The following is a 15,155-nucleotide window of genomic DNA, read 5'->3' on the forward strand; positions in this document are numbered from 1 at the left end:
AGATCTTTACATTCTAACATTTGTCAAAATAATTCCAATAAGATTTTTTACCCATTTCATTCAGCCCTCGTTGCACCATAACCCTGAATTGACCCGTGAACTGACTTGACTAAAACGTAGTTAAGTAAAAAGTACAATGTTTACCTGAGAGGACTATTAAACAGTAGTAGCAATGTCAACTGCTTAAGTTCAGTACAGGCACCTCAAATTGTGTTGGTTTATGCTGTAGGTGTGAACTGTCTCCAGAAGATGGCAGTAATGTTGCGATAAAGGGCGCGAGCTGCCGTTTATTCCGAAAGAAGAAGAAGAAAAGGAAAACATCCATTCTGTTATTACTTTTGTAAAAAACATTTTCTTATGGACCGCCTGGCATCTTTTGGAAGTAAGTGTAGATAGTATTTTATAGTAAAATGTAGCTGCTGCATTTTCACACCTAACATCCCGCTCCTTTTTCAAGGTATCTGTGGTTAGCCGTATTAGCTTCGTTCTAGCTAGCATTGCTTCTCTACCGTTAGCATGTAAGCTAGTTTAGCTATATTTGTATATATGCAAACGTGTCTGCCTTTTGATTGAGGTTGCCGTTAAACAGAATATTGTGTGGTTTCTTGTTGGGTTACTTTCAGGCATGCTCTGCTGTCGAGCTGAGGTAGTTCAAGCTAACGGTTCTTTAGCTTTCATTAGCAGCGGTAGCATAGCGAGCATGAATGCTATATTTAGCTATATGCATTGATTTGTTTACCACCATCAGCTGGCTTTAACTTTAGGCTGCTTTAAGAGGCCCTTTTCCACAGGCTGTGCAGTTCGTGATCAACCTGCATGCCGTGTCACTTGGCTTAATGTTAACATGTTTGTTTGTACGTGTAGTCATTAAACAGTAAACACTAACCATGTGTTTGTCCATCTCAGATGATCCTTTTGATAAACCACCATGCAGAGGCTGCTCATCCTATCTGACTGAGCCTTACATCAAGTGTGCAGAATGTGGACCATCACCTTTTCTACTCTGCCTCCAGGTGAGGATGTGGAAAACATACACACATAATATTAAAGCTCTTGTTTATTATCAGACCATTCAGTTGGACTAAAATTCAACTTTATTTCAGTGTTTCACCAAAGGATTTGAGTACAAGAAGCATGAGAGTGATCACAAATATGAAATCATGGTAAGTAAAGAAGAAATGGTTTCTCATAGAAGCACAGACACCCACCCCACACTCACCACTTATCTGCCCTCTGCACTCCTCATTCAGACATCAGACTTCCCCGTCCTGGAGCCTGGATGGACGGCACAGGAGGAGATGGCTCTGTTAGAGGCAGTAATGGACTGTGGCTTTGGAAACTGGTGAGTGTTTTGTTTAATTTGTTCAAAGCTTCAGGAACCACTAGCTTTCAAGGCAACCTTTTGGTCAGATGACCTTGCATTTTCCCCCCTCTATTTTATGTTCCTCACTCATTTTTACCTAACCAGTTAAGTTTGCAGAGTTTCTTTTTAGCTTCACTGAATATTCAGCCTGCAAGATGAATAAGACAAATACTGCAAATGATTTGTTTAAGGTGTTAAAATAAGTGCAATTTAAATCATGAAACACAACTACTTTCATGAAATCACTTGACAAGATGACAGTTATCCCTGCACCACCGTGTTCCTTACCTACAGCTGTCTGCTCTTGTGTGAAATGTAAAATGATTGCCTTTCAGACCTAAATGTAAATTTGCTTAATCTAGTCAGTCTGCACCCGGCTGAAAAATAATAAATGATAAAGAATTGGGACGTATTAAACGGGATGACAGGTTTTAAAATCCTGGCAAAACTGGCTCATGTTATCATAAAGTAATCTTTGAACAAAGGCTTATAATGTATTGAATTCTAAAGAGCATGGAAGGCCTGTAACAAAAACAGGGATTTAGCAGGCTTAATTTTATTCTGGGAAAAGTTTAGTGAAAGGCCTTTCAGTGATTAACAAAAAAAACAACCTCAGTCTGCAGTTGTGTGTGAAATGTCAAGAATATATACAACCGAGTGGATTTATTCATATTCCTTGGGAAACTTTCTTTGAACATCAACCGTTTTTATTATTGCAATTTTTCTCCTGCAGGCAGGACGTGGCGTATCAGATGCGCACTAAAACCAAAGAGGAATGTGAGAGCCACTACATGAAGAATTTTATCAATAACCCGCTCTTCTCCTCCACCCTGCTGAGCCTCCGCAAAACAAAAGACTCTCGCTTTGCAGAGGGCGCTATTCCTTTCAAACGTCAGTATCCACTTTATCTGTATTCTTCTTTTCTTTTCTTAAATTCTTTAAAGTTATTCTGTGCTCACATCTTCGTACAAGGTTATGAACAGACATCATTTAATATTTATTGCTTTATTCTTTTGTTGCCACCTGTCTGCTAATGATATTAACATTACTTAGACTCAGTTTGAGCTGATAGTGGCCTTGATTAAGGTTCTCCAGAGTAGCTAGAAGAAATATTTGCAAAATACAAATTGCAGTGAAACATTACTCTAAGCCTGAAAGCCAGTGGCCAGTTGGACAGAAACAGTTGGCGAGTTAAGAACTTGTCTCAGCTCCTCTCCGGCTTCAGGTCTCCATCTGTCACAGTGTGTGAGAGCTTGACAAACAGTCATCACACTGTCATGCTCACGCAGGCTGAGAGAGAAAGTTGTTTCTGATATTTATTACTGCAAGTTAATTTCAGAAGAAGTTTGCAGGTGGAACATTTCTTATTTCCATGCTCTATGCACATTATACGTGCTGAAATTTAAGTATGCATAAGCTGTGTTCTCTTGATTATGCAGCCACGGATGATCCCCCTCGGCCCACGTTTGACTCTGTGCTGTCTCGAGATATGGCCGGATATATGCCTGCCAGAGCAGACTTCATGGAGGTGAGGGAATACACGTGTCCCGCACTTAATCATCATGTCAACATGAATAAACAAATGAAACAGCCACTAGATGGCTCTTTATTAGCTGTTATTGAAACAGTGACTCATTCACTTATTGCTGACTCATGCCGTGCTTTGCTTTTACTCACTCAAATTGTTTTTTGAGTATGAGCTCTTATCTTGAGTCACCGGTCGGCTGCGTGCGAGCTCAGATCAAAGCAGGAGAAGATTAAAGTCATTTCTCTCTGACCTGACAGGAGTTTGATAACTACGCAGAATGGGATTTAAAAGACATCGACTTTGTGGATGATGACTCAGACATCCTACGTGGTGGGTAGAATCTCAATAGACTTTTTTTTCCAGTTGTTTTTCATTGACAAACAGAAGATAATTATGTGAACTACATTTACTCAACACTCTTGATTGTGCCATGTGTTATCGTTCTGTTGCAGCTTTGAAGCTTTCAGTTGTGGACATATATCACTCAAGATTAAAGGAGAGACAGCGGAGGAAAAAGTAGGTCCTTTTTTAATTCATCATTCATACAGTATTTATGTATTCAGCATCTTGTAATAACAGCAGTCTGCCAGTAGATGGCACTACAGGCTCCTTAAGTTACCTTTTGGAGCCTCATTTCCCGCAGACACTTATTTATGCTTTCATGTTGAATTAATGCATTTCACACTGAATTAACATTTACAAGGCAAATAATACGAATCCCCTTGTCTGTATCTACTTAATATTAATCAATTCATAACGCTGATATATTTATAATTTCTAATCTAAAGTTTTAATTATTTGTTAAAAGTGCTTTAAACGCTCCTGTCCTGGGAGACCGGGGTTGTTACAGAGTCACTGATGTGATTATAATTGCATATTTAAGGCTTTTTTTTCAGTCTCATTACAAGACACAGGGGTTCATTCAGGTGCAACATGCGAGCTGTGGGAGCCTTTATTCGAGCCTCTGATAATTTTAGAAGTGGGAAAATGTGTCTTGTCTCGTTGTGAAGGCTGTTCACGCCAAACTGTTTGACATTTTGCCCAGTTTGAAGCTGGCAAACACGGCGTCCTCACTGCAAGAGACTTTTGAAAGAGTTTAAAAGAACCATAGAATAAATCTGCTGCATGTTGTGTGCAGTTTTATTTCACAAACAAAGTAATGGGTGACTATGAGTCTTAATCCAACAGTCACATTTTCACATTTATGTTTGAAAAACAATGTTTTTTGCTCTGTTGCACATTTACCTCTCTCACTGGAACAATTGGTTGACTGAAAACATTATCAGCAACTATTTTAGTACTCGACTGATTGTGATTGTGCAAACAAAGAGAGATGAATATGTTGTAGTTTCAGCCTCTCATCTGTGAGGATTTGCTCCTTTGTTGTGTCTTCATGTGATGGTAAACACTCGATTGACAGTTTGTTAGGTACACACAGCTAAATAAAGCAGCCCTGCAACAAACATACCTTCCTTTATTAAAGGGTAAACTATAAAATGTTTTTTATAGCTCTTTGATCCTTTATGAGGTTGTAGTTTGTGGTGCTGTCACATTTATATGACTGAGGTTGGACTAAAGCAACACAAGACATAGAAACACCTCTCAGTAAAAAACATTAAACAGTATAACACAGTTGACTCCCTTTGTTACGGTTGTAACTCTTGATTTTCCTCGCTGATGGTCGCTTTCCTTTTCAGACTGTTTGCCTTCACTTATTTTTGAAGTTGTATCTGTAGTCATCCATCTTTTCTTTGTCTGTTCAGCCATAGTAGATTACTGTTTACTCGCAACACTTGCAGAGAGCGGAAAAGCAGCCGCTTAGCTTGTGATTTTTTCCACGAATGTCGCACCAGACACCCAGCAAAGGCTTTCATCAGTGGGCCATAGGCTCAGTCACCATTGTGTTACCTCATTCGGCGATAGATAGAGACTTAACAGACATTTATTTAAATGAAAATCTTTGAGATTATATCTTTAAGCAAGGATGTAATAGAGTGCAATAGATTCTGCTAGATGTTCCCAATAAATGTACATGGCAACTAAGTGAACTCAATAAGTGTGTAGCTGTAGGTCAAACAAAGCGAGCAGTCGGAGACAACCCCTTTGTCTCTAGGGGAGCTGCGATGAACATTATTATTTTGTATTTTCAGGGATTGAACGAGTAATCAGTGTATGAGGAAAATAACTTTCATATTATTGGATAATAGGGCTGCACGATATAGAAAAGATAACAGGTATTATGTTTGCAATTTCACCCATGATTAGTGGAAATTAGCATTTTTGCACCACTTTTTTTCACTTATGATAAAACGATTTCTTATGAAACATTTTTGTTGGAATATTTTACCTTTTATTTTATTGCCTCTTCTTCCTTCGATTTTGCACTTTGCCATATTCCGATTTTTTATATTGGATTAATTTTTAATACATTTTTTAAAGCTATCAGTCAGTTTTTGTGCTTTCTAAAGAGCCCCCTCCTCCACCTGCCTGTTAGCTGTCATTCTTGGACACGCAGTCAATCCTGGCTGTAATGCATCCTTCACTAAATCAACTGTAACGAGTTCATGCTCCCTGAGCATGGTGGAATGGCATGTCTCCTCTCTCCTTGATCCCTTTTTTATCTCTGTTAACTTGTAACTTGTCAGAGAGGCTTACACGTGCCAAGACCCTGAACTCTGACCTTTGAGGGAGCCCCTCTCATACCTTTTAATCAGTTTGACTTAAAATGTAATTAGTGCACAAATATCACCTCGCTGCTGCGTCCAAGGCGGATGTATATATCAGGTTTTCAAATGCCATAATGACTTTATAGACTGTAACAGCCGAGATAATTACATATGAGTAAATGCCAGGTTTAATTTTTGCAGAGACACAGCAATCAGAAAATTAATTTGCATACTAATAAATCTCCGTCTCCATTTCTTTCAGGATAATCCGAGACCACGGCCTGATCAACCTGCGCAAATTCCAGAGTAAGTCATAACTCATGTGAAAGCCACCCGGGCTCGGCCGTGACAGTGTTCATAGCAACTCGGGGAGGCATCTGATACCTGCCAGCCAAATCGCTGCTGAAGGTTTCTATGGATGCAGGCAAACAACTCCGGCGTAATTACCCCCGTTAGCCTTTGAGGCCCTCGTGTAGCAGAAGTGGCAACTGACGGAGCTCTTATTTATGATCAGGGCTGCAAATAGTCCTCAGAGGCTGTGTGCAAAGGAATAATTGCTTCACTCTGAATAGATCTCTCCATGTGATGAGCGCTGCTGCCATAACGGGTTGAAATACAGGGGGCTTTGTTTATTGATCCACCTGTCACCGGTTGGATTTCAGCGAGCACTTTAATGTTATTCTTTGCACCTCCTGGGTTTTTGCGTTAGAGGTCAGACACACGACGAGGGGCTGCTGTGAATGCATTTTACCAATTAAACTCCCTTTTTTCCGACCACCCCGGCCACTATGCCTCCCACGTGTTGCTCTGCGAGTCTGTGGTCTGAGAGTTGAAGACTTCTTCTCCCCTCATGTTTTATTTACGTTTCCTCCTGCCTCCAGTTAGCCCTCCTCCATTTTTTTTCCCTCCCTCCACTGCCTTATCTCTCCAGTCTTTCAAGACAAAAGGGAACTCAGAGTAGCTGTAGAGCTGCAGACTGGTTGTCATGGAGACTGTCAAAGATGGTGTGTGTGGCTACGGCGTGTGTGTGTCACATGCAATAATAGAAGCAGTATCCGAGCCCGGGAGGCTCACAGTATCATGTCTCAGCGGCTGCTGGAGGCAGAGTGACCAGCATTGTTGTTTCAGAGCTGCAGTCTGTGCGACGTCCTGTAAGAGCGTCTTACTTTGAATCATTCACGTGTGTGTTTTCTTCCTGTTGCATTTGTTTACAGTCTGAGTTTGTAGTTTTTTCACGGAGAAAAAGGAGTCATACATTTTACCATCATATTGCATCATACTTATCAATGAAAAAATAAAACGGAACGATAATAAAACAAATACAAAGCAAATTAATTAACAAAAAAATAAAGAAAGGACAGGAAAAAATAAATAATATAGTGCCACTGTGAGGTCTCCCTGCTGACTGCCCCCCTCCCTCACTTTGATATCACACATAGAGACTGTTCTCCATATTGTCCTGCATATAAACACCATAATGATGAGCTTAATTTAGCTTTATAGATGATTAAAACACAGCAGTATTTAAACAAAGTGAAGGAGAAAGACATTTATGGGTTTATACAAGTCCAGTGTTGACGTCTCCTTAAAGAGGACATCGTTTCTGTGTCGGCTGTTTTTCTTCAGACCATGACTTCATGTGTTTAGCCTGAGATGGCAGCTGCTAATCAGCGCTCACATATAAGAGCCTGATGCAACAACTTCACAAACACACACACACATAAGCACTCCTCTCACACCCCCACAACAGCTTTCCTCTCTGGCTCTGACACTTGTCTGTTACTCAGCAACACGGCCGATGCTCTGAGACGAGCACAACAAGCTCTTCAGAGTGTGTGTGCGCTTGTAGAGTGAGTTAAGTGGTGGTGGAGACACATCGGAGGATGTGACCAATCTCGGAGAGGGAAGATGCTTTTTGATGCGGCGAGGATGCTGGATCTGATGGTTTAATATCTTTATCTGTTGGGCTTTAAAACCGGGGTTTTAATGAGTAAAGGAAATTAATCTTAAAGGGCCAGTTCGCCACTTTTCAACCTCAGTCCTTTCATGCTATAATGGGGAGCTAATGCCATTATGGTAGAAAAAATGCAATTTCGCTCTGTGTCTAGAGCACAGAGGACGCTATCCGCTTCTCCAATGGGCCCTGGAAAACCTCCACCAGACTACATAAAATGCGTCATCTGGCGGAGGCCAGGGAGCTTGCTAAACTACACTTCCTCAATCTAGGATGGCCGCCTCTGATGTCATGTCTTGTTCATAATCGTCAGGTTTGAAATGTAGACTGCAGACCTGAAGATTTTTTGGACGATCCACCGGTATATTGTCGTCATATTTCAGATTCTGTCCCGCTCTGAGCCATCACCTGCAGCGAAAACAGTAGTGTTTCACTCCAGCGTCTCTCGCTGTGCCGTTCCTTTCAGAGGGAGGGGCGCAATGCATGCTGGGTGTTGTAGGAATGTAGAATGGGTGAAACCACGAGCTGTTTGTACAACCTTCTCCGCAGCTATGGCACCAATTTCAAACATTATTGCTTCTATTGATTACAGAGAACACCACCTTTGACTGACAGTGGCTTTTTCCAGGGGAGAGCTGCTCCTTTAAAACAGAAGTAAATGCATTCAAATGGCAGTAAACAAACTCAGATAATCTCATATTTTAAATGTTACATTTAAAGTTAATAGTGTGGACAGATTCAAAGATGGTTCAGGATTTGTTGCAGCGTCAATCTGAGATTATGATATATACTTTTAATATTTTACATGCCTATAAACTCAGTGTTGATTCATATGTTTATGGCTATTCCTCGGTGGTGAAGTAGACGATGCAGTTTATGTGAAATCAGGTAAACTGAATTTGAATACTGCACTTCTTGAGTGCACACAGTGGTAAAAACCACAAACTATCGATGTGTCGGAGAATCAAAGAGGGTGGATTTTTCTTTCATATTTCTGCGTTATGTTTGTTTTTATCTTCTGCCCACTCACTCTCTCCTCTCCCCTCTCTCTTTCAGTGCTGGAGCGATGCTACCCAAAGGAGGTGCAGGAGCTCTATGATGTCATGAGACGTTTTGCCAGAGTGGTTGGACCGATTGAACATGACAAATTCATCGAAAGTCACGCACGTTAGTATCTGGCTGAGTTCACATGATTAGGCTCTGAGGATGTCTGCTGCGTTTTCAAACACAGGGATGCAATTCAATCAGTTTTTGCCTCAACATTGCCGATAATTGTGCAGTCAAAGGATGTTGTGTTTTATGTTAGTGGGAAGGTAATGTCAGACTACTACCGTTTCTCTCTCTTTTGAGATTCTCAGTACATTTGTATGAAGACATTTTTGGACAAACGAACATGATCAGTCTTAGTTTGGTCTTGTTATTAATGTGAGCCTTTAAAACAGCATCAGTGCCTGAAGCTACTGTAAACCATGTTCTTGATTCCTCTCAGGTAACATTTGTCATTTAACAGTTTTTTCTCATAGTGAAAGAAGGCTTTTTGGGAAACTGCACAGGTTGATTTTCAGGTGGAGAATTACATGAAAGGATTTATACCATTGTTAAATCTGCCACTTAAATATAAAGCTTCAGCCAGTTAGCTTAGCGTAGTATAAAGACTGGCGAAGCTCTTCTCATCAGTAGCAAAATTTTGCCTATAATTTGGTGTATAAAGGATTTTGTGTGTTTTACCGATAGTTATGTGCTTTGGTACCCAGCGGATAAAACTACAGGTTCTGGGCAAAAGATAGTCTTTCACATGACCCCGATCTCCAATCCCATCAGCTATAGTCTGACGTTGATATAGCCTCTGGGGACAGCGGTGAACATGCTGGGCGTGTAGCCAGCGGTTGGCGATAAACAACTTCCAGTCAAGACTTCCTTTTCCGCGTGCTGCGTTGTTTACAGAAAAAGAAACAGTTTTTCTTATGATTTACTTAAATTAACGGGTCTTAAGTTTGCAGAAATTTCAACATCATGATGCAGATTAGTAAAAAGTATAGCAGTAAAACGAAACTTTGTCAGGTCTGCCCTCACAGTCTGCCCATCCCTAAAATCCACGTCCCTAAATAGAGATTAACATAACCCCAAATAAAACAGCAACTTTGGTTGTTATTGGGCAGGGTCATTACATACATTTTATATATTATATTCAACAATTCTGAAAGTCAGATGATCAAGGTGAAAATAGCTGTTTTGCATTCACAATTTATTTCACAATTATGCTTTCATTTTGTCTTATGTTATAAAATCCCTTTCCCTTATAACGTTACGCTTTTGTTCCTCCTTAAAGCCCTAAACTCTGCTGCATATACCTGCATTTACAGGTATATAGACGGATGGTAGATGGGAGACAGACAACACATTCATCCCCTTTTTTATACCTTTTTTTGGCCTAAATTTACCTTTTAATTTTATATGCTTAACTTGTGAGCAAGTCCAATATTAACTTTCTTATAGCTCTGTTTTTGGTCTCTACCAACTCCTGAGGGAAGTATGTGTTTTTATGGCTGCTGAATGCTCCACCTTCTTCACCAGCCAGTCACTAAACCTGTCTGTTTACTGTTTGATGCTGACCTGAGCAGTATAGCGTCAGTATGTATTCTGAGCTTTCTTTGAAAAAATCTGCTGCATTTTGAGGACAAAAAATAAAAACAAAAACTACAGTGACTGTGAATCAAATGCTAAAGTTGAGCCAGGCCTCCAATGATGTGCAAATAAAATGTAAAACTTGAACTTTACATTTGTCTAAATCCATCAACGAGAGGGAAACTGTTAATGTCTTTAAATTTGTGTGAACTCCTCATGAACCGGAGTGGTAAAAAGAGAGTGAGGAGTTCAGGTACCTCTCTGTGTAACAGTGTGTAAGGATTTACCTTCATCTCTTCTTTCTTCCAGTGGAGTTTGAGCTGCGGAGAGAGATCCGCAGGCTGCAGGAGTACAGAAAAGCAGGGATCAAGTCTTTCTGCAGTGAGTCGAGTCTGACCTTTTCACTCCTCTGTTCAAAGAGCTTCATTTTAAAGTTGCATGAGTAAGCAGGGGAAATGTATTTCTATTCAGATGTGAGCTGAAGTCTTTATTCTGAGTTTGGCTTTAAATTGTTTTAATTATTATTCGCAGCAGCAGCAGCAGAGTGCATCGGGTCTTTGGATCCGTTTTTGGAATTATAATGTTTGGCAAGTTTGTTGATGCGTGGCACACAAAGGAAGCTCAGCTGAATAGTTTATTGAGTTGCTATATCAGCTAGTCTTGGAGTGATATCAGAGAATTGCTGGCAGAAATAATATAAGACCTAAATAAACCATTTACATAATCTATTATTTAAGTAGATGAATCCTTGTTTATCCACTAAAACCATGTTCTATCACCTGAAAACTGCCCCACATCTTTACTTCTTTTGAGTCCTATCCCATTGACCCCTCAGGTGCCAAGGTGTACGAGCGGGTGAAGCGGATGCGGGAGGACGAGCGCAGGAAGCGGACCATGTTGTGTGACGTGCTGCAGTACATCCAGGACGGCAGAGCGTGCCAGCAGTGGCTCAGCAAACAGGCTGCAATGTGAGACTTCCTGCCTGTTACTCCAGCGTGTAAATGAAGAGCTGGTGAAGTCGTGCGCTCCCCTGAGACGCTGACCTCCGCCACCACACTCTGAGATGAACAGAGAATTTATTTATCTTCCTGCGAATCCTACTTTAACCTCAGTCTCTTTTTAATGTGCCGCTGCTCTTGTTTCTTCATCCAAGCCCCTCTCTGTGGGTGCTATCCAAGTTCCTCTAATTATTATACCTAAAAAGTCCTATGATTCATCTTTTTTGGATGCAATCCTGGAGTGAGAGTAGTGAACAAAGCCTACAAGTGCTGTGTGCTAGTCAGACTTTGGTGCGTGTGTGTATAAATAAGCTTGTAGAGATGCTAACACTCTTCTTTGTGATCACAGAGATGCCGGCATCACTCCAGCTGTCACAACCATCACGGTATCAGGTACAAAGCTTCCCTCTGTGCTCCCTCCTCTCTGTCGTGTTGGCATGGCCTCAGGCGCATTCACATTAATACAGACGCTCATCCATAAATACACTCGAGAAATAGGCCCCTATATGCATATTTATCTCTCACTGTGTTTCCTTTTTTATAAATCAGCAGCCTCCCTTGACCTCTAGAACAAAGCTATATTTACACAATTTGCACATCGCAAATATTTCTTCCCCTGTCTCTTCCAACCAAACGGATATAACTGCATGGTGTCAGCCTGCTATTATGTCATCTGAAATCCAAACCAGCGCTGTCTGTCTGACTGTTGTTGAATTTGTGCTCCACAGCAACAGGTAGGCGGAGCGCTCCTCCTCTAAATCTGACCGGACTGCCGGGGACGGAGAAACTCAACGAGCGGGAGAAAGAGGTATAGTTGTGTTTAACTGTGCGCAAAGGGTCAAACAGAGAGGCTGAAAGTTTGGCTGATTTGTTGTGCGAAGACATCAGAGAGCAACACTTATTCTCAAAGGGCCACAAGGTTAAAACATGCTGTCACAGCCTCCTCCTAGCTGGATCAAACTGCCTCCCGGATCCCTCTGTTCAGCCACTACTGTGTCATGTCTGTGCATGCAGGGTGCTTCTCTCTCCTTATCCCATATGCATTTAATAGGAGAGATGGTAATTATTTTTGTGTTGGTTTGACTAAGGTCACACAGCCTACCTCAGTTTTGCCTGTAAGATCCTGTCTTCGCAAAAACAGGTTTATTAGGCGGGCAGGTGGGATTTAAACGAGCCCCAAGGAAGGTTGTGTAGGAACAGAAACTTTTACGTTCTTCTTAATCGAAAAGAGAAAGAGTGTGCCACAGAAACATGTCTATAGAGCTGCACTGTATCGTTAACATTATGTGACAAGGCTGAATAGTACACATCAATTGGCGGTACTTGGACTTGGGAGAATCTCGGATCCCATCGGCTATAGTCTGAGACGATTTAGCCTCTGGGATCACTGGTGAACGTGTCGGGTGGTAACGATTAACAACTTCCTGTCAAGACTTCCTTTTCCGCGTGCTGCATTGTTACAGGAAGAGAAAACATTCTCTTGTGTTTTACTTGTTATTAACGGGTCTTTTCTTTGCCAATATTTCAACATCATGATGCAGATTTGTAAGAAGTAAAAATTCAAGCTTTGTCAGGTCTGTCCTCAAGAGGAGAAGAAAACTACTTTTATAATGCTTGTTTGTTGAACAGAGGTCGGAACGATCTGATGCATTTGAGGAAGTCGGGAAATCTGAATGCTGAATGCCTTTCATGACACAGTGTAAAGGGAATTCAAATCCAGTTAAATTTTAGATCTAGAACGGATTGTAGCTGTTAGCATGCAGATGTCTGTTTATAGAGATTAATAAGAAGCTAAATCATCATCAGATGATGCTGATGGGAGCCGGGATGGCATTACGGTTGATTACGTTCCGCCTGCTTTTGCTCTCCTTCCTGCATACGCCGCAGCCTGCTGATACGTGATTGGTCAATATTACTCGGACTACAAGCGTAGTACAAACAGAACACTTGCCTTCCCAGAAATCCACATCCCTGCCTACAGATTCTACATAGAAATGAAAATAGAGATTAGGACTCTAAGGTTTGGTAACCCTTTATTTAACATGTCCCATAGTTTACCAAAATTAGTTTTAAAGTGACTGATATAAATTAATATTTACTGGAGTTAAAATGCAGCTGCTCTTATAAACTTATCTAATTATCCCTAACTTTGGAAGCTGAAGCTGAAACATCTACTGTGTCTCTATTCTCCGAGTAATTATTGGCAAACCAGAAAGTTTGCTCAAACAAATTATTGGGAAATTGAGACCTGTAAAAAAAAGTGTTGGCTTTAACAGCATCTTACAAATGATCTCCAACATGTAGGTTATAAAGGCAGGAGAATTGATGAAAATTAAGCAATCTAGACACTAGGATAACCAACTTAATGAACTCAACTCACTGTATCAGTTTTCTAACTAGAGTAAAGAGTCTAAGGCAGTGGTTCTCAACTGGTCTAGCCTCAGGACCCACCACCAACTCCTGAATGAGGAATCGCAAATTTTTTAACACACAGCGACCAGCATTTCAGATTGCTACATGATTAGACAAGCACTTTGATTGAACTTGTGTACTGTATGTTTTTGAATGCCAGTGTCTCTCTTACTAACCCCTACGTTTGTTGATGTGCCTGTAGCTATGCCAGGTGGTGCGGCTGGTGCCGGGGGCCTACCTGGAGTATAAGCAGGCACTGCTGAACGAGTGCAGACGGCAGGGCGGGCTGCGGCTGGCTCAGGCCCGAGCGCTGATCAAGATCGACGTCAACAAGACGCGCAAAATCTATGATTTCCTTATCAAGGAGGGCTACATCACTAAGGCCTAGGAGCGTTTGATTTGACCACAGCAGAGGGTGGAGCGTGGTTAGTGGTTCATTTTTTTCTTAATCTTGTAACATCGTAAATGTGTTTTGTACATTAGTCAGATCGTTGCTGCTCCTTGGAATTTTTGTAACATTTGTAAGTTTTGTGTTTTTGAGTCTCAAATGTATTAAAATGAATATCTTTGTATATTTCTGTCAGAAGAACAGGGGCTCGTTACATAATGAGGATGTATTTATTTCTCCTGTCATAAAATGTTTATGAAAAAACAACCTGGTGTGTATGTTGATCATTTAAGTTTCCCTTTATTTACTTCAAACAAACTGATAAAATGTTAATTCATCAGGAAATGTGTGAAGAGAATGTTTTTATTGTGGAATAATTATGAAGACAATGGAGACTTCAGCTGATATATTTCAAATTAATCGTTCCATCTAAACACTAGTCTAACAAAAGACTCTAAAGAGGGGGTATTATGCTGTTTCACATTTTAATACATATATATAATGTTACAGTGTTGGCTGTCCAGACTAAACGTGGGTGAAGTTTAAAATCTGTAGGTAAAGGTATGTTGGAGTAATCCCCAGGCTTCTCAGCTCAGTCTGCAGGCTGCTGTAAACACCAGGGTTCACACTGTTTTTTCTACACACAGCCTCAGCAGGCTTCGGAGAGCTGACCAATCAGAAGAAAGCAGGCTTGTAGGGGCGGGGTTTCTTAAAGGGACAGAGCTGGCTGAGTCGTTTCGGGCAGACGCTGTATGAGGGCCTGTACGGAGCACCTGAGAAAAATGAGGTTTTTTTAACTGTAAATTATGCTAAGCTACTCCACAGGTATCACAGAGTGAAATATGAAGCTTGAAATTTTTCTTTCAAGAAAACTTCTAGAAATAAAGCTTTTATAAATAAAACTAATCAAACTTGACGGACTAAAACGTCTTATTTCCCCACTAGTGCCAAAAAATATTTCTTTTTGAAACTTTCTTGACAATTACTTGCAAATTACAGAAAAGTAAATGAAGTGTTATCGTGTTTTTAAGATGTCAAATGATGTTAAAGTAGCTGATAAGAGAGCAGGAGAGTCGAGAAAGGAATCAATCTCAACACCAGAAAAAATACTAAATAAACTCAATATATTGCTCCCAGGAGATTCTCAACTCAATAACAAGCTGTCAGAGTAAATTATCATGGATTCTCGTTGAAGGACGACTTCTACACGCCTTCAGATGG

At 40.7% G+C, this 15,155-nt stretch overlaps 1 protein-coding gene across 1 annotated transcript; it reads left to right on the top strand.

Moving 5' to 3' along the window:
- Positions 1 to 300: 300 nt before the first annotated feature.
- tada2a (transcriptional adaptor 2A) lies at positions 301 to 14,192 on the top strand. The gene is made up of 15 exons (XM_069668420.1): positions 301 to 382; positions 907 to 1,013; positions 1,104 to 1,163; positions 1,251 to 1,342; positions 2,097 to 2,254; positions 2,803 to 2,891; positions 3,149 to 3,221; positions 3,344 to 3,407; positions 5,820 to 5,863; positions 8,568 to 8,678; positions 10,446 to 10,517; positions 10,972 to 11,104; positions 11,484 to 11,527; positions 11,863 to 11,942; positions 13,749 to 14,192. The coding sequence occupies exons 1-15, from the start codon at positions 358 to 360 to the stop codon at positions 13,932 to 13,934; spliced, it is 1,338 nt and encodes a 445-aa protein (XP_069524521.1). The 5' UTR covers positions 301 to 357; the 3' UTR covers positions 13,935 to 14,192.
- Positions 14,193 to 15,155: the final 963 nt, after the last annotated feature.

This window comes from Semicossyphus pulcher, unplaced genomic scaffold (assembly GCF_022749685.1).
Source record: "Semicossyphus pulcher isolate SPU_LCO1_2020_fin unplaced genomic scaffold, fSemPul1.0.p SCAF_19, whole genome shotgun sequence".
NCBI lineage: Eukaryota > Metazoa > Chordata > Actinopteri > Labriformes > Labridae > Semicossyphus > Semicossyphus pulcher.